This window comes from Mus caroli, unplaced genomic scaffold (genome assembly GCF_978045245.1).
Source record: "Mus caroli unplaced genomic scaffold, Mus_caroli_1 scaffold_6, whole genome shotgun sequence".
Classification (NCBI taxonomy): Eukaryota; Metazoa; Chordata; class Mammalia; order Rodentia; family Muridae; genus Mus; species Mus caroli.
The window spans coordinates 21,072,269-21,096,358 of record NW_028227261.1 but is presented as its reverse complement, the minus strand read 5'-3'; the positions used below and the strand labels follow the sequence as shown (position 1 = coordinate 21,096,358).

General features: G+C 51.8%; 1 protein-coding gene across 4 annotated transcripts in view; it reads right to left on the bottom strand.

Annotated features, from left to right (window-relative positions):
• The window catches only part of Ephb2 (EPH receptor B2), a 182,268-nt gene that overhangs the window by 11,584 nt on the left and 146,594 nt on the right, over positions 1-24,090 (bottom strand). Inside the window, exons 6-9 of one of the 4 annotated variants that reach the window (XM_021159261.3) lie at positions 18,811-18,935; positions 10,197-10,362; positions 7,994-8,102; positions 7,186-7,253 (exon numbers count right to left, since the gene is read on the bottom strand). In XM_021159261.3, the coding sequence (XP_021014920.1) occupies positions 7,186-7,253; positions 7,994-8,102; positions 10,197-10,362; positions 18,811-18,935 (468 nt within the window). The remainder of the gene's footprint in view (positions 1-7,185; positions 7,254-7,993; positions 8,103-10,196; positions 10,363-18,810; positions 18,936-24,090) is intronic. The other 3 variants (XM_021159263.3, XM_029476643.2, XM_021159264.2) reach the window with 3 other exon arrangements.

Sequence of the window (24,090 nt, the reverse complement as noted above, 5' to 3'; positions counted from 1 at the left end):
CAAACAGGCAGGCATATGCGCATACAGGCATGCACACACACACACACACACACACACACACACACACACACACGCTCTGCTGGCCTTGTGATGCAAACTTTCAGTGGAGTCATATAGGAGCCTGAGGTTCCACAGGAACAGTAAGAACCACCATTGGTGACGGAGCGCCTGGGAAGGAGCTGGGCACAGGCTCTCCTCTCACTGCTCCTCTAGCAGGCAAGCATCTCAGAGCTCTCTCTGCACACAATAGATGCTCCGTGTCTGGGGAGCTGAGGATCTGGGCGACAAAGATGAATTATAGTAACAGCAGCTGCTACTCGCCGAGCCTTTCTCTGAGCCTGACACTGTGCCAGACTCTTGGCATGAAAAAAAATTTTTTTTTTTAAATCTCTCCCTTGTCCTCTCAGGAGCTGTGAGACAGAAGTGGAGCTCTCTAAAGCCAATCACTCAGGCCAAGGCCACATATCGTGGAGCCCCAAGGCCTTTCAGGTTTGAGCACAGGATCAATTTCTCTCTGTCTATCTGTCTGTCTGTCTCTCTCCTTCTTCAAAAGATATTATTATTCACCATGTGTATCTGAATATGGTGAACATATCTACATGTGGTATGTGTACATGACAACAGGTGCCCATGGAGACCAGAAGAGGGCATCACATTCCCTGGAGCTGGACTGACAGATGGTCAAGCCACCTGATGTGGGTGCTGGGAACCAAACCCCTGGTTGTTTGGAATGGCGGCAAGTGCTCTAAACTGCTCTTAATTATAACTCGTGCTTGAGGGGATCTGATGCCCTCTTTTGGCTTCCATGGGTACCTGCTCTCATGTGCACACACATACACACCACCCTAAAAATAAATCTTAAAAAGGAAAAGACACACAGACATACTGACACAGGCCAGCCTTTATCTCTCTAATCCCAAAGCTGATTCTCTTATATTTATGGGGCTAAGGATTGAACCCAGGGCCTTGTACATGGTAGGCAAATGCTTTACAACATAGCTACAAATACCCAGACTTCAAGGATGGCTCTTCTTTTGTAAAAAAAAATGTTTTATAGATATGAGTGGGGTATTGTTTGTTTGTTTGTTTTGTTTTGTTTTTTGCCTGCATGTAAGCTTGTGTATCACATGCATGCAGTACCAGTGGAAGCCAGAAGAGGGCGCTGGGTCCCCAGAACAGGAGTTTGAGCTACTATGTGCCCACTGAGGAACCTGAGCCGTTGGTAAGAGCAGCCACCACTCTTAATGGCTACCCTCCCCTACACACTCATCCATGAGAACATACACTCCAGACTCAGGGACAGTTCTCTTGGTCACAATTTTCACTCCTGCTGGCCCTGGCTCAGTTTCCCTTGACCTGCTGGATGAGCCATAGCTTCCTCCTTCCAAGTCAGGCGACAGGAGAAGCCATTTTGTTCAAACCCAATGCATGGGTCACGGTGCCTGGCTTTCAGCCTCTTGAGTTTCAGCATCACTTGGGGAGATCACTTTCTGACAGGCCAGCTGGGACAGCAGGAATGAGGCCACTCCAGGAGCAAAGGAGAATCTCACCCAAAGCCTGTACCTCTGTGGGCAGCAGCCAGAGTCCATCCCCAGCCTTAGCTGGGAGCACTGGTCAGGACGACAGAGGAACAATGGCAAGCCACTCACGACTGGTCTCACCCAGCTCTCAGCTCCCATCCACTAGCTGCTCCAGTTTGGACGAGGTCCTTGTCCCCAGCAGGTTCATGTGAGTGAGACTTAGTCCTCATGGTGGCATGTGAAGGCTGTGGGCCCCTTAAGAGGTGGACCCTAGCGCGAGTCACTGGGCACAACTGTTGGGAGGAAAGGCTTGTGGGACCCTGGAGACCAGTTAGTTTTTCTGAAAGACTAGAGAAGAGCAAGCCCAGTCCTCCTGTCTGTCTTGTGGCCTTTCCCTGTCACATGCACTCCTGCCTAGAACTCTCTACAACAGGGCCTTCAGCAGAACAGCTGACTGAGCAATAGTTAACCTTCTCTCTTTACACATGATACAGCCTTGGGTGATTTGTGATAGCAGCGGACAACAGACTGATAACGTTAGTTAATAACAGTTCCCTCCTAGGGGCTCCAGGCATATTTCATCCCTCCTTGCTTCTGAGGTCATGTGGTTCTTACCCCCTCAGGGCACTTCCTCTTCCCCTTTAAGATCACATCATACACCACCTCCTCTGTGAAGCCTGCTGGGATTTCTCCAGAAGGGGCTGTGGCCCTCGTTAGGTATCACAGCTCTATCGCCACCATCAATCTATGACCTCGGTGTCTTGTGACTTTCCTATCCTGGTCCACAGCCTCCAAACACCCATGCCCACACCTCCCTGAATCCCCTTTCCGGAACTTTCTGGTGCCTGGAGGTGTTTTACCTTCTCCCCCAGAAAGGCAGAGGTGATTCTGTCTGGTTCCAGCTCACTCCTCAGTACTGGCATACAGTAGGCAGCCAATAAATGCTTACTGTAGAATCACAGATATTCACTTATGCATCTTCTCATTTGGGGTCACGAGTTCACCTTTGAGAATTTGGTGAAAGGCACAGTTCTGCCACTTGGAGAGAGATTCTTCCTAGTGTGCACACTCCCATATTCCATGTGCAGTAGTGGTGTTCACAGGCTGTGGTGAGCTCCGAGAGTCTAATCCCAGCTTAGAAGCTCTTGCTCTGGCGGGTTTGTTCCACCACGTGTGTGAAGGTGACATACAGCAGATGCTTAATAGGCACTTGTTGCACACACACTCAGCGCAGATTTATTGGGTATGAACCTGTCCTATAAAGTTTGTAGTTTCAGACGCAATCATCCCTTTCTAATGATGCTGCCAGGAAATTGCTATTTGGCTGAACCTTAGGAGTTGCGAACATTAGACTGTGTCTGACTTCCAAAAATAACAGCTTCGTTTGGTCCAACGCAATCTTACTCCCATTGAATGGAAGACCAGCAGAGGGAGCAAAACCCATCCAAAGAGACGCACACACAGCGAATGAACAGCAGCAGCCGGGTGGGACACAGGCAGCTCTGGGTTCCGTTTGGTGTCTACTAGGTTGCCAGTCCTCCAGGTAGATACACAATGAGCTCATGGCCAGAAAAAAAAAATCTCACAGGATAGTGTCAGGACAGACACATTTGCTGGCCCAAGCCTGGGTGAGGACAGCCAGAGTTAGCAGCAACATCAGGCTATGGTCTACAGGCTTATGGCTCTGAGAGTCACCTACTATCACCCTGAATCCAGATGGACCTCTCTGGAGGCAAGAAGAGAACCAGGCACACAGAGGCCTGGGTTTGAATTCCACCCCTGTAGCTACTGATGGTCACAAATAAACTACTTCAGGGGGTTGAATCCAGGTTTAATAGCGGGTGCCCTGTCACTCGAACTCTGTCCTTGTTTTTTGTTTTGTTTTTGTTGTTTGTTTGTTTTTTACTACAAAATGAGCATAACGATGTCCATTATTAGGTAACTGTGAAGGTTAAATGAGAGACGTGTGTGTGTGTGTGTGTGTGTGTAAGTGTGTGTCTAAGTGTGTGCAGGACCCAAAAGACAACCTTGAGTGTCATTCCTCAGGAGCCATCTACCTTGGGATTTTTTTGTGTGGGAGGGACAGAGTCCCTCACTAGCCTGGAATATGCAGATTAGCCTGGGCTGGTTGGCCAGGGAGCCCCAGAGATCCCCCTGCCCCTCCCCCCTCAGTGCTGGGATAACAGGTGGGTGCCACCATGCTTTCGGTCTTTTTCTTTTTTAAACACAGGTCCTGGAGATCAAAGCAGGTTTTCTTGTCTCACTGTAAGCTCTTTAACCAAGTGAGCCATTTCCACAGCCATGGAGAACTTTTAGGAAGGACTTAGCAGAGTATTGGGGGGAGGGGACAAAGCAACACATGACTATTGTAAAGATGACTTGGCTTGCATGAAATGTTACCATTATAAGGACACTGTTACTACGCTAGGAACCACTGATTCATCCCAAGGATCCCTCACTCTTTCTATGGTCTCTATAAGGATGTCAAGCTCAGAGAGGTCCAGTGTTTTCCCCAGTGTGACCAGCTGGCCGGTGCCAGAACAGAGATGAGAGAGAAGGCCAGGCCCTTTGGCTCCGCATCCAGACATCCCCAGCTTGGTTTTCACTTAGCATGTGCCATGGCTGAGAAAGGAGAGTCTGTGCTGGTAATCCTGACCAGCCACACATAGCTCTGGCTCTCGACTTTCTCCTTTCTTTGGCTGTACAGGTCTGTGAGGTGAACATGGGATCCCTGGGTGTATCCTGCATGGCTCTGAGCTTTTAGGGCAGGGAACAAGAGCTCAGGAGAAAAGGATATTGACTTCTGAACAAATTCTGGGTGTGGCGGCACACACCTTTAGTCCCAGCACTCAGGAAGCAGAGGCAGGTAGATCTCTGTGAGTTTGGGGCCAGTCTGGACTACAAAGTGAGTCCAGGACAGCCAGGGCTATTACACACACACACACACACACACACACACACACACACACACACACACCACCCCTTTGTCTCAAACAAACAAACTCTCATCATTTCTTTGTTATTGGCTCAGGTTCCAAAGTGCCATGCTTCCTATTAACCCAGGAGAGGCTGCCTAAAGTCTGCCTTGGTGGGGACGCAGCACAGGGTTGGGGGATGCAGCACAGGGTGGTGGTAGCAGGGCTAGCTCCTTCCCAGCCCTGCTGTGTAGTCTGGGTCCTAGACTCCATACTCACAGTGGGACTATTACAAGGATTAAATGGTACCTCTGCACTGAGCATGAAGGACGGCTTTGTTTCTGTACATGTGGGTTCACATTATACCTACTATGTGTGTAGACACTTAAGTATGTGTGTGTGCTCACAAGTGGAAGGCAAAGGTCAACCTCCAAGGCCATCCACCTTGTTTTTTTTCATTGACCTGGATGGAGCTTGCTAAGCATGCTACACTGGCTGAGCACGGAGTCCCAGAGATTCCCAGCATTCACCGCCCTAGCAGAGGAACAGCAAAGAGAGAAAGCCAGTGTTTTTCACATGAGAAACTGAACTGGGAATTGAACTCAGGACCTCAAGCTTGAGAGGCAAACACTTTATCCCCTGACCTGTCTCCCCAGCTCACGATGACAGTTCCTTTTATCTTCTTAGGAGTGTTCTGCCTGCTTGTATGCTTATGTGCCATTTATATGCCTGGTGCCCAAGAAGGTCAGAAAAGGGATGTTGGGTCCCCTAGGACTGGAGTTACAGATGGGTGCTGGGAATTAAACTTGGGTGCTCTGGGAGAGCAGACAGTGCTCTTAACTTCTGAGCCATCTCTCCAGCCTAAACAACTCTTGACACTTAAGCACACAGACTGTGTCTATGACCGAGATGGTGGTGGGAAGAAGCACTGAGGTCGTGACGTCACTGTCACCCATCCATCCACTGCGGTGATGCTTAGGATGTCCGCTCCCACCGTCTGTTCAGCTGTCACCTGGTCTTGATAGCGATTGTAGCAGCTTATTTTTATATTTATGTCCAAAGTGGTTGCTAAGCCCAGGAACTTTCCTCTTTCCAGTGGGGAGAGTGTTTGTCTAGCATGAACAAAGTCCTGGCTTCAATCCCTAGCACCACATAGCTTGGGTATGGTAGCACATGCCTGCAAACCCAAACCCTTGGGAAGTGGAGGCACGAGGATTATAAATTCAAACTCGCTGGGCAGTGGTGGCACACGCCTTTAATCCCAGCACTCGGGAGGCAGAGGCAGGCAGATCTCTGAGTTTGAGGCCAGCCTGGTCTACAGAGTGAGTTCCAGGACAGCCAGGCCTACACAGAGAAACCCTGTCTCCAAAAAACCAAAAACCAAACCAAAACTCCCAAAAAACTTCAAACTCATCTTTGACTATATGGTGAGCTCAACAACAGTCTGAGCTATGAGACCAAGACTCACTCTCTCTCTCTCTCTCTCTCTCTCTCTCTCATACACACACACACACACACACACACATACACAAACTTCTACCAATACCCCTACCACCTGATCTAGCCAACACTGTATCTGGCCTGGATGGCTCCAAGAGCCACCTCCTTGGCTTCAGCTTCTTCTCTCTGTTCTCCACACAATACCAGAGAAGCCTTTGTTAAGACCATAACACAGAACAAGTTAGTCCTCCGCTCAGAATGTCCTGAGGCTTCCCACCTCACTCCAAGGAAAAGCCAAAGTTCTACATGGCCAACAAGAATTACTCCCGCCTCCCATTCCCACCCGACTCTGGCTCGGCCATGCTTACTTCTCCTGTACACTGCCTATTTTCCTACCTGCAATGTTCTTCCCTGGAGAAATCTGAGCAGCCCATTCTCCTTTGCAAAGCCTTTGTGTTTTTGTTCAAACGAATGCTCTCAATAAGACCCTCACTTGGACCTCAAATTTAAATCCACGCCCCCCCCCCAGCTCTGGGTCCATCTCCTTACATAGCCCACACATATGTGTGGTACCTACTATGTGCTGCTGGGTGCCCTGTTAGTGTTGGGGAGGGGGGCAACTTCAGGTCTGGAGACTACCTGCTACATCTGCAGGGAGACCAGACAACAGTTAGGACGATGTCCCCGGTAAGAAGAGCTGTGCTGACTCAGAGCAGGGCTAAGATCCAGGATGGATGGAGTCAGGGAAGGGCTATCAGGGTACATGGTGTTGCACGGTAGGGTCATCATAGGAAGTACACACAGAATAGCTGGTGCGAAAGCTAAAAAGTTAGAGGCAGCTGGCACACCCAGGACCCACCTGACCTTAGGGAGGGGCAGGAGAGATGATGGCTCAGTGATGACGAGCACTTGATGTATATACACCATAAGGACTTGGAGTTCAGATCCCAGCACCCCATGTAACAAGACAGGCATCCCACAGACACCTGCAACTCCAGTTCCAAGGGATCTGATGTCCTCTGTGAGTCCATAGGTAAGCGCACCCCCCCCCACAACCCTCCATGGCACATACCCTCACACAAACCTTCACACACACACACACACACACACACACACACACACACACACACACATTTAAAAACACAAATCTTGAAGAAGACAAGGAGGAAGAGGAAGAGGAGGAGGCAGTCGTGGTGGCAGCAGCAGTGGGAGCCCCGCAGCCGCAGCAGCACCAGCAGCTGGAGGAGGGTCTCCATGGAGATGGTAGAGAAGGGCCCCAGGGTGTCAGGATGGCTAGGGTGTGTACGTACTGTGTCCGCTGGTGTAGTGCTGTAGCTTGTCCGTGTACTCTGAGTCGGCACGCTCAAACCCCCGTCTTCTGGAACAAGAGCAAAGGGCTGGAGCCACCCGAAGGCACCCAGGGAGGTGACAGGGAGAGGAGGGCAACTCCTTGAGGCCACTCCTTTGCTAGAGGTGGTAGAATCTAGTCCTAGCCTTACCCCACTTGGCTTTCCCTTTTTGCCCTCCGCGAATCCAGGCTCATTCTGTCCCCTGTCCTTTCTGTAGCCAAGTCCCTTTAAAGGGAAGAAACAAAGTCCTCAGATTCTAGTTGTGGCGTCTGACTCCACTAACCTCGGTGGCACTGTCCGTCTGAGCTTCCTCTGGTCCTTGGCTGGGAAGTAAGTGTGGGGGTTTCTTTAAGCAGGAGGGGTCTTCGCATCACGTCCCACAGCCATCAAGGATTGGCTCAATCTCCTGTCTCTGCTTCGCCACGCCCACCCTGCCCCGCCCCTGCTGGCTAAGCTACTCCCCTATTTTCAGCCTCCATGCTTTAGCTAGTACAGAAGACAGGGAATGAATTCCTTCAGCCTCCCCACAGTTCTCAGCACCCTGCCATCATCTCTGCCCTCTTGGTCTGGGATGGCCCTCACTGCCTCATTGGGCAACCCTGCCCACACACTTGTCGGGACAGCACCCGTTTCTACTGTATGTATGGATGATGGGCACCTGAGATATCCTGGACTACTGCAACGCCTCCAGGGCCCCCAGTGCCTGTGAAAAAGTCCCCCATCTGCTCCCAACTATGGCTAAAGACAAGGCCCAGAAGCCGCCACCCACCTGTTACATACGATGGCAATGACGACCACAGCAATGAGGAAGACTAAGCCGGCGGCAGAGGAGCCAACGATGAGGGGTAGCTTTTCCTTGATGCTGGTCTGGTACTCGGCTGCAGAGATAGTGACAATGGTTATCGCAGCCTGGTTCAGGGGGGCCTGACCCTACCTCCATCCTCCACCGATGGTCTCTGAGGTGACCCCTAGGCGCCCTTCCTGTTTCTAACCCCAGCAATTTCCTCACGCTGAGCAGGAAGTGAGATGTGAGAAGGAACAGGCCTATGGTTGGCTTTAACCCTCATCTCCTCATTTTAAAAGTAGATACAGGGACCCCTGCACTCCTTTGCTGATGTGGTGATAAGCAAGAATGGCTAGGGGTGGGGAGGGAGGCTCCTGGGCAGAAATCCTAACTGTACTAGGTAAGCAGTCTATCAACTGAGTAATATCTCCAAGATGGGGAAATTGACAGATCTCATCCCATAGGATTGTGGGTAAATCTCTGACAATACTTGGCTGAACATCAGCCAGCTTGGCCTGCCATTGTTTCTGTTTCCAGTGTGCCTCACAGAGACCTCCACAACAACCCTGGGATGCACTGCCTACAGTGGGCTCTTCTTGGGCTTGGGAAATCAAGCTTATGGAGGTCAGAATGGGCCTGAGGCTGTGTAGGAAGGAAGAGGTCAAAGCCAGCATGTGAGCTCATCTGCCAGCCCTGAGGCCAGGACGTGAATGGCAGTGCACAGATGCACTTGGCATTGGCTGGGCTGAGGCCAGCTACATCAGCATCCTCCTCCGTGGTATGAAGAAGAGGAGCTTGGCAAGGCAGGAGGTCATCTTGGGTTCTTAGAACCTGCACATGGCAAAGCATACAGCATGCCCTGGTGCAGATTTGTTGAGTTAATAAGGGGAGTTGGGATGGGGCCCAGTCCCTGGCCTGAGCGCCCATCTGATGTGCTCATAGAAAGGCAAGAGGAGCTGCTGGTGAGGAAAGGGCAGAGGAGACAAATATTGGAACATAGGTGCACATACAGGGAAGGCTGCCTCAGTGGGATAGGAGTTGAGGGTCTTCCCTAAATTCCTAAACCTGAGAGCCTCTGGAAAGCTTAGTCAACTGAGCGTGCAGTCTATACTCCATGGTCAGGGGCTAAGAAGGGATGCTGAAGTCTGGGCATAACACTACCCCAGAGTTATGGGTAAATCTCTGGTAATACTTGGCTCACAGTGAACCCTCAGCCAGCCGAGACTCCCGTTGTTACTGTTTCCAGGGTCACAGAGACCTCTGCAACAGCCCTGGAATACACTTCCTACAGTGAGTGGTCTCTCCTTAGGTCTGGGAAATGTCCCTGAACTTGGTTGGCTGGTGACAGGTCCATGGAAAGGACACTATTCTAAACATAATGCATCCTCAATGGTTTGAGGACTCTAAGGTAGGGCCCTAAGCTTAGAAGTATATATGTTTGGTGTAGATGATGGTAATAATGTAATTTTCATCCCTTTTATGGACAAACAAGACAGGACCAGAAGCTAGGGAGTGTGTTTTCAGCTAGACAGTTAGGGCCAAGCCAGCAGTGGACTCTCATCTGCCTTGTTTCAGAAGTTACACAGCTCCTTATAATCTACTGTCCTTCAAGATTATTAAAGCAGAAAAGGTAGTCAGAGACCATATACTCCAAGCCTGGAAAGCAAACAGAGCACAGAGGCCCATTCCTTTGCCCAGGGCAGACATTACTAATTTATCCCAACACTTCTTGTTCAGCTTAGCTAGGATTTCAGAAGTCTCAGTCTGACTGCAACTTGCCGGAGTTGTAATTGGGTACAATGCTTACTATCTCAGTTAAGCACAACGCTTTTTCTTTTTTGTTTGCTTGATACACACACACACCAAAAAAAACAGAGCCCAGAAAGAAAAGGATTTGATAAGTATGGATCTACAAGTTAGGTCTGACTTCCTAAGTATTTTAGAAGAGGAAGCAGCCTCACTGAAATGATGGTAATATGGAAGTGGGGACCTTTGTGGGCCTTAGATCCTGAGGCTCTAAGGCTTACAGCGCAGTTTGTATCATGTACAAAGGTGGTGGGGAGGGAAGTGGCCTGCTTTCTGGTTGGCACAGGCAACTGGTTGGACTGCGCCCCCGCCCCCCGCGTGCAATTTGTGCATTTATTGGCTCACTGGTTGGTGAGGGTGGTGCTTGGTGATCTCCGCTTACCTTCTGTCATGGTTTGGAAGTACATCTTGCCACTGTAGCGCCCATAGCCTGCAACGGTGCGTGCCCGCACCTGGAAGACATAGATGGCGCCGGCTTTGAGGCCCTGTACAGTGACTGTGTTGGTGGGGCTTTTTATGGCCGTGGCGTTGTACTCACTGAGCTCCTGCTGGGGACAGAGAAGAGGGTTAAAGAGTGCTACCCTTCTGCTGCTCTTTGCAGCAGATCCTCTCTGGTGACAGCTCACCCAGTCATGCCTGTGTCAAGTGACTCTACAACGCTTCCCATGGAAGCAGGCATTTTTTTTTTTTTTTTCTGTCTTGGATCTGGACAGGTGGCCTGCTTTGGACTTTGAACATTCTAGTAGGCATGAGAATAAGCACGCTGCAGACTTTACATGTGCCTGATGATCTGGCTCGGTTTCTATGCTTCCGCCATCTGCCAGGACAGGGGCTAGAACCAGGTTCCCCCCGAACAAGACCTTGACCCAACTCTAAGCTGAAATAGGGCCGTTTGCTTTACAGACACAAATCTATGTTGTATGCCAGGGTGTTTGTGAGACTGCTTGTTTCGCAGCTTTATCTCAGCAAGAGCTGACTAGCACACACGTGTTGAGTGGCTGCTGTACGTAGACTCGAAGTTCCTGAAACAGCAGGTTGGAGATTCATCTCACCACTCAATCCTTGTCTGCACACGACTCTGCCCTGGGCCTCTTTTGTCTGTTTGTTTTGAGACAGGATCTCATGTGGCCCAGGATGGCTTTGAACTTACTCTGTAGTTTAAAAAAAAAAAAAAAAAAAAAAAAGACTGGCTTTCTGATCTTCCTGCTTTTGCCTCCTGAGTGCAGGGGTTCTGAGTGTGTGCCACCATGCCCAATTTTACAAGGGTGCTTTGCATTTTAGGCACAGATAATGACATTCAAGTTCATACCTTGGCTAGTGGCTGCCTTGGGGCTCAGAACTAGGCTCCACGTGGAGCCACTTCTAGTGCCCAGGACTTTGGGCACACAATGTTCTTGTCTTAGAGAGATGCAGACCACTCACTATTCTGTCTCCCTGGGTGTTGCTCAAGGCAACCAGAAGACATCAGGACAAAGATCCAGCTAAGCAGTGTGACCGCAGATGTGACAGGGCTAGACCCAAGTGGTGCACACATAGACATCTGCCAGACACTTAACAGGACTTCCCTGAGCATCTTCCCTATTGTACTGAGCCTTGGCTGGGCACTAGGGTCCCGTAGGAGACTGAAATGTAAGCCCCAGCCTCAGAGCTCCTACTAGAACAGCTAGAACAGTTGTGGGGATTCAAGTTTACAAAGAAGGGCAAGCTGATGCACAGCTCTGGACCCCTTTCCAGTAGAAAGATTCCCAACCACACAAGCAGATTAAGTCTACATCTCAGGCGCATAGAGTCCCCAAGTGCATCCTGAGAGTGGGAGAGTAACATCATCCCAGGCATTGGTGTGAGCCTGCTTTCAGATGTTACCGTGACCTTAACGTCTCAGTGTCTCGTAGCAGGATCATAAGGGCTGCCTAAGTGGGAAATTGCTAGGTATGAAGTGCTCACCAGGCAGGGGAGGAAGTAAGAGTATGTTCAGGAAGAGACCTGACCTCACTGGGATCCGAGGTAAAGTCAGAACGCTCCCTGGATAGTGTGTGGGGGTGGGGTGGGGGTGGGGGTGGAGAGGGCTCTGGACTGAAACCTTAAAGAACAAGCAGGAGCCATGGGGTGGAGAGAGAAGGGTCTTCCTGCACAAAGAGCAACAGGTGAAAGGTCAGGGGGTAAAGAAGAGCTTGGGATACAAGGTTGCAGAGGACAGTGCTCTCCTGGGAGCCTCTCCTGTCATGTCACATGCCAGGGAGCCAGGATGGCTCCTGCAGGGCGGCCAGACAGGAGGCTATTTTTCCTCTGCTCTCTTTCAGGGATCCTGTTGGATTCCCCAGCTGTGTGTGTTTTCCCCTCCTTGGAGCTCCAAGAACATCATCCCCTGAGATGCCAGAGGGAGGCCTGCCACACCCCTCACATTGTGTCGTCGTGACTGTCAGTGGGGGTTGCGTTTTATTTTCCCGTATCAAACATGGATTTTTGTTTTGTTTTGTTTTGTTTTTATTTTTTGTTTTTTCCAGACACGGTTTCTCTGTATAGTCCTGGTTGTCCTGGAACTCACTTTGTAGACCAGGCTGGCCTCAAAACATGGAATTTGCCCAGCACGGTGGAAGCCGACTCCACCGAGGATCCCTCATGATCCACACCTGCCAGGCTCCCCTCCTACGTCCCCCCTGGCACATAGAGCAGGCTGCTCAGATAAACACACAGCTTCTATTTTATTCTAGTTTTTTTTTTGGGGGGGGGTTGACATAAGAGTTTCACGCAGCCAGAGATGGCTATGTAGCCAAGGATGACCCCGAGCATATAATCCTCCTGCCTCTGCCTCCTATATTCTGGGATCACAGACATGTACTATTCTATCCAACTTACATGGTGCTGGGGGTGGAATTAGGGGCTTTGGCACACCAGGCAGGCACTCTACTCACTACATCCATGGCCTCAATGAATATATTTACAAAGTTATATGTATTTGTGGGTGTGCAGGTCAGAGGTCAACAAGAGTGTTGTCCTTCACTTTGTCCTTTCCTCCCCTCCCGTCCCCTCCTCTCCTTCTTTGGAAACTGTCTCTCACTGTCCTGAGCAATCAGGCTAGGCCTGCCAGCCCGCAAGCCGCAGGGATCCACCTTCTCCTTCACCAGTGCCTGAATTTGATGTGTGCTTTGCTGTGTGTAGTTTGTTGTTGTTTGTTTGTTTGTTTTTTAACATGGGCACGGGGATGGAACTCCTGCTTATACTACAAGCAAGCACCTTGTCAAATGAACAGTCTCTCCAGTCCTGACATTGTAAAATAACTATAACCTATGCTCTACTTGGGGCATACATTAACATTTTCTTCATTCAAATTTAATCTGGGGTTCCATGTTTTATTTATGTCTGTGGATGCGGTTCAGGGCCTCAGGCATGCTAGGGGAGTGCTCTATCACTGAGACATATATATATATATATATATATGCCTTCTACTATGTTCTATCATATCACCCTCACTTTCCTGGATACCAGGCTCTTGGCCAGGCTCCCCAAGTCACAAGTGTCCTTTATTTCTCCATCTCAAGGCTCAGCTCAAATGGTGATTCTGATGGGGACCTTTAGGATGTCCCAGCCAGCCAGGAGCTGTAGGTACAAAACCTCTTCTAATGTTCTAATGTGCATACCCATCTTCTCTGAGGATGGAGGTCTCCTGAGGGTGAGGGCCACACACTTATCTCAGTAGATAGGTGCTCCTTAGTGACACACAGGCCTATCTAGGGTGCAATTCCAATACTGACCAGTAGGTGCCGCTGTGCAACACGCTATCTACTCCAGCACAAAGGTTGGCATCCACATTCTGGGTTGGTGCCACCTTGGGACGCTTGGGGTTTGAGTTTCTATATATGAGGACAAGAGAGGAAACCCTAGTGTCACAGGTGCCCTGGGGAAGTGAGGAACCAATCCAAGTAGATCATTACCCTAAAGTCAGGTGCAGGATGGAGATAGGACCAGACCCTGTTTTAAATACTGAGTTTCTCTCCCACGGAGTTGCAGTGTGTCCTCAGGATGGGCCCCTTTCCCTTTCTTGAGGCTCAGTGTGCCATTCCAGAAAACAGAGCAATAAATGCCACAGCTCTAGAATTCAATCAGGCAGCACATGGCTCACTGGGATGCTAGAGAGATTGTATTGCTCTAGCTGTTTCTCTGGAGTACCATTGGCTGGGTAATAGGAGAAATGCAGGGAAACCTACCAGGGCCAGTAGGAGGAGACAGAATCAGGCCCCAGTCTGCCTGCCTGTTTCCTTCCTTCCTTCCTTCCTTCCTTCCTTCCTTCCTTCCTTCCTTCCTTCCTTCCTTCCTCTGTCCCTCCCTCCCTCCCTCCCTCCCTCCCTCCCTCCCTCCCTCCCTCCCTTTTTCTATCTTTCCTTCCTTTTAATTTTGTTGACAGACTCACAGATCTCCGGCTGGCCTCGCTATCTAGTGGGAATGTGACCTTGAACTCCAGATCGCTCTGCCTCTACCTTCAGAGTGCTGGGATTACAGGCATGCACTAGCAAGCCTTGACCTTTCCATCTTCAAAGGAAGGTTACCAGCAGTGAGTGCCACTCACTCGGCGTGATCCGGGAAGATTCCATTGAAAATGGCTAGGGACTTCAGCACGCAAATGCTGTCACTGTGCACAGTGGCTCCACAATCGCCAGCTCCCATGGTCATTGCCATCACCAGCTCTGTTAGAGAGTAAGTAGCCTTTGCCACAAGATAGGTGAGGGACGGCTGAGGTGAGTGAGTGCGGGCTCGGGCTTCTCTGGACAGAGCCCACTCCAAACACAGTTGGACTCCACAGTTCCCACTCTCCCCAGTCCTTGTGCCCTGTCTGAAATGCTTGCCTCTCTCAGCTGCTGACTGGACATTTCTGTTGTACTGACATTGACATTGATGTCAGGGTGCCTGCATGGTCCAGTGTCTCTGCTCCCAGCTGTGGAGAACACGAACCCATGGGCTCTGGGAGGTTTTGCTGAAGGAGGCCACCTCCCCAGGGACACTGGGTGGATGGAAACGGCCAGTCTGCAGTGAGCCCGCTGCCATTTACCCAGCAGCCTCAGGCAATGACTGTCAGTTCAGGCTCAGGGAAGGCAGCAGGTCCCTGTAGATCTGGGGAAAGGCCAAGCCAAGGAGACCTGAGAGCCACCACCATTCCTAAAGGGCCTTTCTGGAGAAGCAAGAGAGGAGGAGGGAAGGTGGGAGTGGCCCTTTGATGGAAACAGACCAGTGTTTGTTCTAGAAAGTTCTGAAGCATCCCAGAGAGGGATGAACTGTGGGTAGCAGGCAGATCCTAGATACCAGTCAGGGGCAGCCATGGCTTGTCACTCTTGCAACCTGGCTGACCTTCCCAGGTGACTCCGGAAGGCTGAGGCATCAGAACAGAAGTTGATCCTGGATCCCTGACCAGTTACTGGCTCCCTCTCCTTGGGTTCCCAATGACCTCAGGCTGCGGCCTCTGCTTCCGCTGACCCTTGGCATCTGCTCCAGGATATCCTGCTTAGCAAGTGCTATGCTACTCTTATAAATCCCCTGCCTCTGGAACCAGCACCATCCACAGGGTCATCCTGCCACGTCCCAGGGGCCCTGGGCATCAAAAACGTCCACCCTGTCATCTCTCACCACCTCTGCTGCCGACCTCCCAACTCAAGCACCCGTCATTTCTCACTCCGTGTCCCATGTGTCTCTGGCCACCCCCCTCCCCCTCCAGTCTACTTTCTAGTATTCTGCATGGATCTTTAACACAACTGGAGTCAGATCCCAGCATTCCAGAACCTTCTATCAGACTCTAAATCAAATCCAGACTCACCAGGCCTGGAAGGCAGGACACACCCCAGCCAGCCTCCCTTTCCAACGGCTCCCCCGTGGCGTGCTCTCTCTCCCCCGCGTGTTGTTCTTATTGAGATCTGAGATCATTTCTCTGTTCTCCGAACGCAGCTGCTCAGCTCTGCCCCAGGGCCTTTGAGCCCGCTGTGCCTGCTGCCTGAATGGCTGCCTTCATCACACACCCCTCTGTAAACTTCTCTCAGCTTTCAAACCTCAGCTCAGATGTCCCGGATACAGGCCTCCCCTCACCCGCGCCATGGCGACAGGCCATGCTTAGGTACTTCCCACCACCGAGACCTTCGTTGTCCCTTCTATGGAGAGTATTTTACATGGCTGTTACTGTCTGAGCCTTCCCCCAACACCCGCCCCCCAGATGGCCAAGTCCTCTGCAGCCAGCGTCAGCTGGTGACAGTGGAAGTCAAATGACCCAGTGGCTGTCCTTTGATGGCATGTACACTCAGACTCTGAGCAGACGGGCTAACTGACAGGGACCTGGCTACATGTTACTGGTCATCTCAGAAGTAACCTTGGGAGAAAGCCGGGAGGCAGGAGCACCAGAGAGAGTAAGAAAGGGAGATGGAGGGTAGATCCTTCCTCTGACTCTCGGCACAGAGTGCTGACAGGCCACATGGGTCTCTGTCCCTCAGTTTCTCCTCCTGTCAGTGCCTGGGGTACCATTCCAAGGACGATTGTGGTGATAGTGTGTTCCCTTGGACACATCGAAGACTGTGAGAAGTGACCAGGTAGCCACTTGGCTACTGTGGAGCCACCTGGTCCCAAAGAAAGCAGAGCAGTGCCACCCCAGCCAACACCTCTGCCAGGCTCCCAGGCCTGGCTGGTGCGCTAGGAAATGGGTCGCAGTCAGGACCACAGAGGGATTCCTCATTTCCGCTCCAATCTTTGGGGAAAAATACTTTCAGTTTCATTTAATCACAAGGCTTCTTAATTAGTTTTTCCCCCCTTTCTTTCTTCTTCTTCTTTTATTTTTTTCTTTCTAAAATCAGCTGTTAAGCTGTCCTTGCTGGAGGGAGCCGAGACACTGGCCCCTGCAAGGCAAAGCTTCCTGGTCCAGCTACCCAGACTGGTAACCCCTTCAAAGTCCTTCAGGACCCAGTGAGATTTTTTCAAGAGAGACACTCAGGCCTCTCAGTAGCCACTCCTCAACACATCAAGTACTTATGGAACGCCTACTGTATACCAGGCCCCGGGACACGGCAGAGCTAATGTCTCACCCACGGTGGCTCAGAGCTATCAGCAGAGGGCCAAGAGAGGATTCAGCATTGGCCCTGGTCTTGGCAGGATGGGAAAGCTTCTCAGAGAAGGTCAAGACATTCATGGCGAAATACTAAAGTAGGAACTGGGGCTGGCTGGGGTGGTGAGGGGCAGGAAGTGACTGGCCCAAGTGGCCAGCCTGCCTCTGGTTTTTGTTTCATTCATGAGCTCCATCCCTCACTCTCTGCTCCATCCACACAATGCTCTCATTCATCATTCGCACCCTAGGGAGATCAGGCCCCCTGCTGCCAGCATGTGGGCTTTCCAGAGAAGAGGCAGAGGCTGTGGGAAGATGCTCAAGGCTGGTAGCAGTGATGGTGTTTCCTGGTACCCTGAAGATGCTGATAGGCAGGGATAAGAGACCAGGGAGGGAAGAATGTGATGGAGAAGTCAAAAGCTGGGGCTGGGGTAGGAGTTGGGGCGGGGGTGCAGGCTTCTCTGAGGGGAGACAGCTGATTAAGATAGCTGGGCACTGCAGTGATGTGGGGTTGGGGGGGTCCTTCATTCTTTCACTCAACTCATCTACTGGGTATCTCTAGGCTTCAGCTTAGAGCTCTGGGGAGAAGGTGATGACCAGAGAGAGAGGTGGCTCCTGACAGCAACACAGGACACTGGGATATGGGGGGGGGGGCATGATCAGGAGGAGCACATGAATGAGGCAGGGTTAATAGGTGACAAACAGATCTCTGCTAACCCAGAGGCTGATGGGGACTAGGCAGGGGTCTCAGAGAGTGGGCTTCCGCAGGCCTAGCTGCCACAGTCCCTGAGCCCCAACAGCATGACACCCCTCCCATCATTTCCTGCTCACTGTGAGCTCACCCCCAACAAAGGGCTCCCTATCAACCATTTACCAGCAGCTTAGTCTGAACAGAAGCCCTAGGGCACCTTTCTCTGGGGTCCTTGTGGTCTCTATGGATAGAAGGAAGAGGAATTCTAGGTCTAGATACCAGGTTACAGGGCCTCTGGTGTTTATCCCTACGGGAGGCCAACTGCTATGTCCACTCCTGGAGGCCTGTGCTATGTGGCTGGCGCTCACGGTCTCTGGTCCCATGTGGCACTGTCCTGAAATACTAGCCCAGCCTGTAGGAGACAGGCAGGAGAGCAGGGAAGCCCACATATTCACCTCTGCAGGGGACCAGGGACATGCTTGGTGCTGGTGTCTGCCCCTTCCTCCTCCTCATGGAATGGCAGTCTCCTCTGCCATCCACCCAGGTGGAGATGGAGCCCCCCAGGGCAAAGTTTGACTGCCTGAGGACGCAAATGGGTTCTGCCACACGCGTGGCTTCCAGCCACAGGTCCCTCAAAGAGGAGTGGAGTCTGCTCTAAAAGATCAGAGAGAAATCCATCTATGCAGTCCAAGGTGCCTGGGTGGAGACAAAGCCATGGTAGACTCAGAGGGCCTTAGGTCTAGCTTTCTACCCTCAGCCTATAGGAAGAGCCCTTCTGTTCACTGTCAACTCATTGTGGGATCCCCTCAACTGTGGGTTTCCTGTTAGTCATTGACACCTTAGTTTGATCAGAAGTCCATCTTTCCCAGAGCTCTGGCCCTTCTAGGGGTCCACCCCGCATAGGGTGTAGATAGATGCTTTCGACCGGTGAAGACCAGTTTTGTTGTTTTGTTTTGAAAAACAGTTTATCTCAAACTCAGGCCTCTGGAGGTCAAGACTGAAGAGGTCTCAGCAGTCATAGGTCTGAATGAAGGTGGCATATCATTCAGATAGACTGCTGGTCCCCTGGACCAGAACAATGAGAGGGCAAGGCACCTGCCTAAGATCTCACAGCAGGGGCAGGAGAGCCAACGGAGAGTCCTGCAGGCTGAGCCTGAGGCTGGCAGGAGAGTACACACCAGGCCTAGACTGGGAGAGGGGCGTTTGGGGAGGCAGAGCCAGTGGGCACACGGCTACCTTCTCATAGTACTGCAGCTCATAGTCCAGGATCACACCGTTGGGCTGGTCTGGCTGGGACCACGACAGGGTGATGCTGTCCACAGTGCGGCTCACCTGGTGCATGATGGACACGGCCGACGGTGCTGCAAGAGAGGTCAGAGGTCAGGGGTCAAAGCAGGCATGAGGAAGAGCAACTTATTTTAGAAGCGCAAGAGCCATGGGGCCTGTGAGGACAGGGTCAGAAAGCAGGTTGGTGGGGGGTCAGGGACCAGAGAAAGGACCAATAGGGAATTCCAGACCATGGTGGGGGCTGGGGCTTCTCTGGGGGGCTTGTGACAGTGTGGTGGAACTAGATGAGGTACAGGAAACACGCAGATGCTATGTCATACATGTTGACCCGACCGGTCTGTTCATCCCCGCACGGCTCGCTGACCTGTGGCCTGGATGGGGTCTTTCACCACTGGGAGCCTCAGCTTCCACATCCCTGCTTGATGCTATGGAAGGTGTGTGTGTGTGTGTGTGTGTGTGTGTGTGAAGACTGGGAAATAATTTTGGGAATGCCAGCATCCCTCCAGGGAGAAGCTGCGCCACCTGGCCGTTCAGGGCCATACAGACTCACGGAAGAAAGTGGGCTCATTTCTGTCTAGTGAGTCGGTGCCCCCCCCCCCCCCGCTCTTCTCCCCAACCCCAGCCAGCACCACACTAGGCTCTGTACCAAGGAACCAGAGACTCCACCTAGAGCCAGGGCCCCCGGTGGCTGCTTCTGGAATCTCCTGTTGCTTGCCTTTCTTCTCAGCTGGTGCCAGTGTAACTGGGAGACCTGGACAGACCACACCTTGCCTTCCCACCCCAGCCACTGATCCTGCAGGTCTCAGATGTGGTGTACCTGGGGATCCAGACTCCCAAGCATGCACAGAGAAGGGGAGTGAGTGATGTGTCCAAGGTCACACAGCAGAGGGTGGGTGGGTCCATAGCAGTGAGCCTGGTGGGGCATGTGGTCCATTCCACCCCTCAAGGACTGTGTACAGGCAGGACTCTGCCCACAGTCCCTGTAGCTGAAGCCACAGGGTGGGGCTCTTGAGAGAAGGGGTAGGACCATGCAGCCAAGGCAAGTGGGCCCAGCCTTTGGAGTCTGTCCTTGTCCTGAAGGGCCTGGGGTATGACAGAAGGCCTGAAGAAGATGGCTGCCTGCACCTCTGTCCACTCAGCTCTCTTTCTTGGAGACCCTGTGGACTCAAGATACCCACCCAGAGGAGGCCCTGGTTACTGACACCCACAGGGTCACTAACTCAGATAACACATGACATCTGTGGGTTGGGCATTTATAATACCCACTCTACAGATGAGGGAATGAACTCAGGAGGGGTGGAGAAACCTGCCTGAAGTCAAGCAATGGAGCCAAGATTCAAACCCAGGCAAACTCGGGGCCAACCAGCTTTCCTGCAGCGATAATGGCAGACCAGGGATACTGCAGAGGGTTTGTAAGGACATCCTAAGCTCCAGACTGTAGTCTTGAAGCCAATCCACCCCCCCTCCAGGCATGGCAGCTCCCACGGGCTTGAGGGGTCTGGGCTGTAGCAGGCTTGGGTTTCAGGCAGATCCTGGGCTCTGAGCCCCTAAGCCCCGTGACCCAGGCGTGGTGAGGAGATGAGATCTGCCAGGAAGATGATCAAGGCTGGATGGGGAGCTGGCCCCTCTCTCGGAATCCAGAGATTAGCAATGAGAAAAGGCACAGGCTAGAAGCTGTCCGGGCCCCCTCCTGCTGCCGCGCCCACGCTGGGTCAGGTTACCTTGGAAGTTGGACATCTGGGAATTCTGGTATTTTCAATTATCAGACGGGCACGCCAGGAGGCTATGGGGTCAGTGGTGCCCTGTGACCCTTGCCAGGAGATGAAGCCCCAGGGGGCAGAGCACAGAGGAGGTGGGGGAAGCTGGGCAGCCTGCTTTCCTGCAGCAGGTGGCCAGGAGGCCTCCTGGCCTCCAGCAAGACCTGGGGAGAATGGGGAAAGCCCGCCCCTTCCTGGCAGGGGCTTGGGCCAGCTGAATTCTTCCTATGAGTCATGTTTCTTCCCTAAGTTATGAAGGGGCTGAAAAGGGACCTCTGAGGTTGGATGAGGTGATATGCAAGGTGGTCCCCACAGGCTAAATGAAGGACTGGCTTCTAGTCCTAGATGCCAGCATAGGTCAGAGAGGCAGAAGGCTAGGATGCTGCCTGGCCAGAGGCAGGAGGCCACACCTCACTTCCTGTGTGCTGAGGATCAAGGAAAAACCCACTTTTGGCCATCCATTCCCAGTTGAGAAGAGGCAGTGAGCTAAGGCGCCATGGGGAGAGGCAGCCACTCACTGGGCTGTCTGAGGCCTCACCCCAGGCCCAGGCCTAATGGCCTTGCAGGCCCCAGAACCATCTCCTGCCCTTGCCCCTAGATGGAGATGGCTCCACAGATGCCCGACCCTGCTGTGGAGGCCCTGTCTGGCATCACTCTTTTCACCATCTCCCTTCTCCCAGACACCATCTATTCTGCCTCTTTATGTTCCCTAATATACTGAGGTTCCCAGCCCTGGGGTTTTGGGCTCCTGATTCTCTGCTGAGAAACCTCTTGCCTCCCATCCACCAGAGATCAATGGTTTCATCTTCATTCGGGTCTCCATTCAAATGTCACCTGTTCAGGGACACCATCCCTGTCTCCTCTCTGTCTCACACATGTTCAACCCTTACCCCCCAGTGCCTGGAACAGTGTGTGGCTCAGTAATGATAATTGGTATGTGGAGGGAAGGAAGGAAGACAGGCAGGCAGGAAGGCTGGCTGGCTGACTGGCTTTGGGCAAGCTAGCCCTCTCTCTTCCCAGACTCTCTTCCTTCAGCCTCCTTCCCAACAGTCAATCTTTCAGATAGGAGCTAAATGCGAGTTCTTAGTTAAGCACACCGTGCCCAATTAAAAGACTACGCTTCCCTGACCTCTCTACTGGCTGGAGTGGCCGTGTTGAGTTTGTCAGTAGATACAAGCTGAACTGTTACATAAAACCCAAAGGAAGTCAGTTTTACAAGGAAAGCATGCTCCTAATTCACCTCCTACCCTGGTGTCTGGGATGTGTATGTGATAGCAGGAGACACTGCAGCTAGTTTGGCCCAGAAAAAGATGTATTGAGGAGTCTGGTTCCCCTGGATACCGCATTCTCTACTTCCTAATATTATTTATGGCTCAGAGAAAGGTCTTGTGGCCTGTTGTATCAACTATCCCTCTATAACTGTACCTTTCTGTCTTATTCATTTTCAGGTTTCTTGTCTCTGGTTCTGGGCCTGTCTGGATGACTGCCTTTGGCAAATGGGATAGAGGCGAACCTCACTTGAAAAGGCTCCTGTGTGTGTCCATCTGTCTGTCTGCTGCCTCAGTTCCCGGCGATGGCAGGGACTTTGTATCCAGGACACCCTGCTACTGATGAGGCCCTTTAGTTCAGCTCTTCATATTATGGTGGCCGCCCCCACCATAACTATTCTCATTGCTACTTCATAAGTAATTTTGCTACTGTTACGAATTGTAATGTAAATATCTGTTTTCTGATGGTCTTAGGTGACCCCTGTGAATGGGTTGTTTGAACCCAAAGGGATCACAACCCACAGGTTGGGAACCACTGTACTAGAGGCATAGAGACATGTGGGGCCACTACAGTCCAACGGACAGCTATCAACTTCAAATAGTACCCAGAGCTGCCCATGCTCTGTAGCAGATAGACAGCAAACACGAGCACACCTCCACCAGGACCAACGCTGCCACAGGCTGCCCAGAGACTCGCAAACTCGTGGCATATTGCTTCTCTTCTGCTACCAGCTTTGTCGTCCCACCTGTCCCGTGTCCTGCCTGTATCACACAGTGAGCCCATCTTCAATGGCACCTTCAGTGAGCAACGCCTCCCTGGCTCCAAAGGATCAGAGCGCAGGATGTGGTCTCCCTCGCCTTCTCTTCCCTTCTCTCCTCTTTCCCCAGGCCCCTGCTCAGAGCTCTCTGATCCTCTCAGCCTCCCAGGGAGAGAAGAGGGTGAAGACAAGTTCATACCAGTTCCAGAGCAGAAGGCATTGTGTGCCCGGACCCAGCAGGGCATGAGGATCAGAGGAGCCCCGGGGATAAGAAAGGCTTTGGAGAGTTCAAAGTCTTTCGTTGAGGGAGCCACGTGGCATGGTGTCGTGGACACAGACCTGGGCAGGGAGCCTGGGGACCTGCTCTGCCAAGGAGCCTCATGGGATCCAGAGGAGCCACTTAGGAATCTCTTTGGGCCTCAGTTTCCCTCTACATAGCAAGAGATGTGCATGAGATAATATGGGGTATTTCAATATGACCCTAATTACATGCTTTGATTAGCAGGACCATGACTCCAGAAGATGTCTGCACCCCCGTCTTGGGGAATATGGCTCCCCCATGTGGCAAATAACCCTCGAGATGGGAGGCTTTCCTGTGTTACTGACATGGAGACCAAACTTAAAGGAGTAGGGCTTTCCCAGTGGGGAGCCCTTGAGTTTGGAAGGCGGAAAAACCAGGCATCCTGTGGATGAATGAAAGCTATCAGAGGTCCTGGGCAAGGACTTGAAGGGATCTCAGTGGCTCAGGGTGGCTCGAAGCTGAAGGAATCCAAGCCATCCCTGGAAGAACTAGACTCAGCACACTGTCTCAACACACAAGGGCCAGAAGCCAGGCCTGGTGATCCAGAGGCTGTAATCTCAGCTACTCAGGATGCTGAGGCTGGAGGATCTCAAATTCAAAGTTTCCCTGGGGCTACAGAGTACATTTAAGGCCAGCCTGGACAACTTAGCGAGTCCCGACTTCAAAATAAAAAAGGGGAAAGATAAATAGCTACAAACCCAGCACACGCGGGATCCGAGGTTCCATGTAAGAACAAAGAGGAAAACTCAAAGATCCTGCAGCCCCAGCTGCAAGACGCATGCCCTGCTTAGTTTGCAGAGGTCTGCATAGCCTCAGAACTGTGAGGTCTTACCGTGTGCAGCTGGAACTGGCTAAGCCTGTAGTGACAAGGCATGTAGTAATGGCACACTGTTGCTTAATCCTTCTAGCCCTCTGCAAAAGCCCATTTCATAGGCAGGGAAACTGAGGCCAAAAAAGTGAGGGTTCCCTTTCAGCTGGGACCTCAGGTCAGATCATTCAGGCCTGGCACTGATATCCTTTCTCCCATGTGACCAACTGGGCTGGGAGGACAGGGCATGCCCCTCGATGGATCAATCTGTTGTTCAGCACTTGTGACTTTGAAAGCTGAAGTCATCTATTTAGACACAGAAGGGACTCTTATCTGC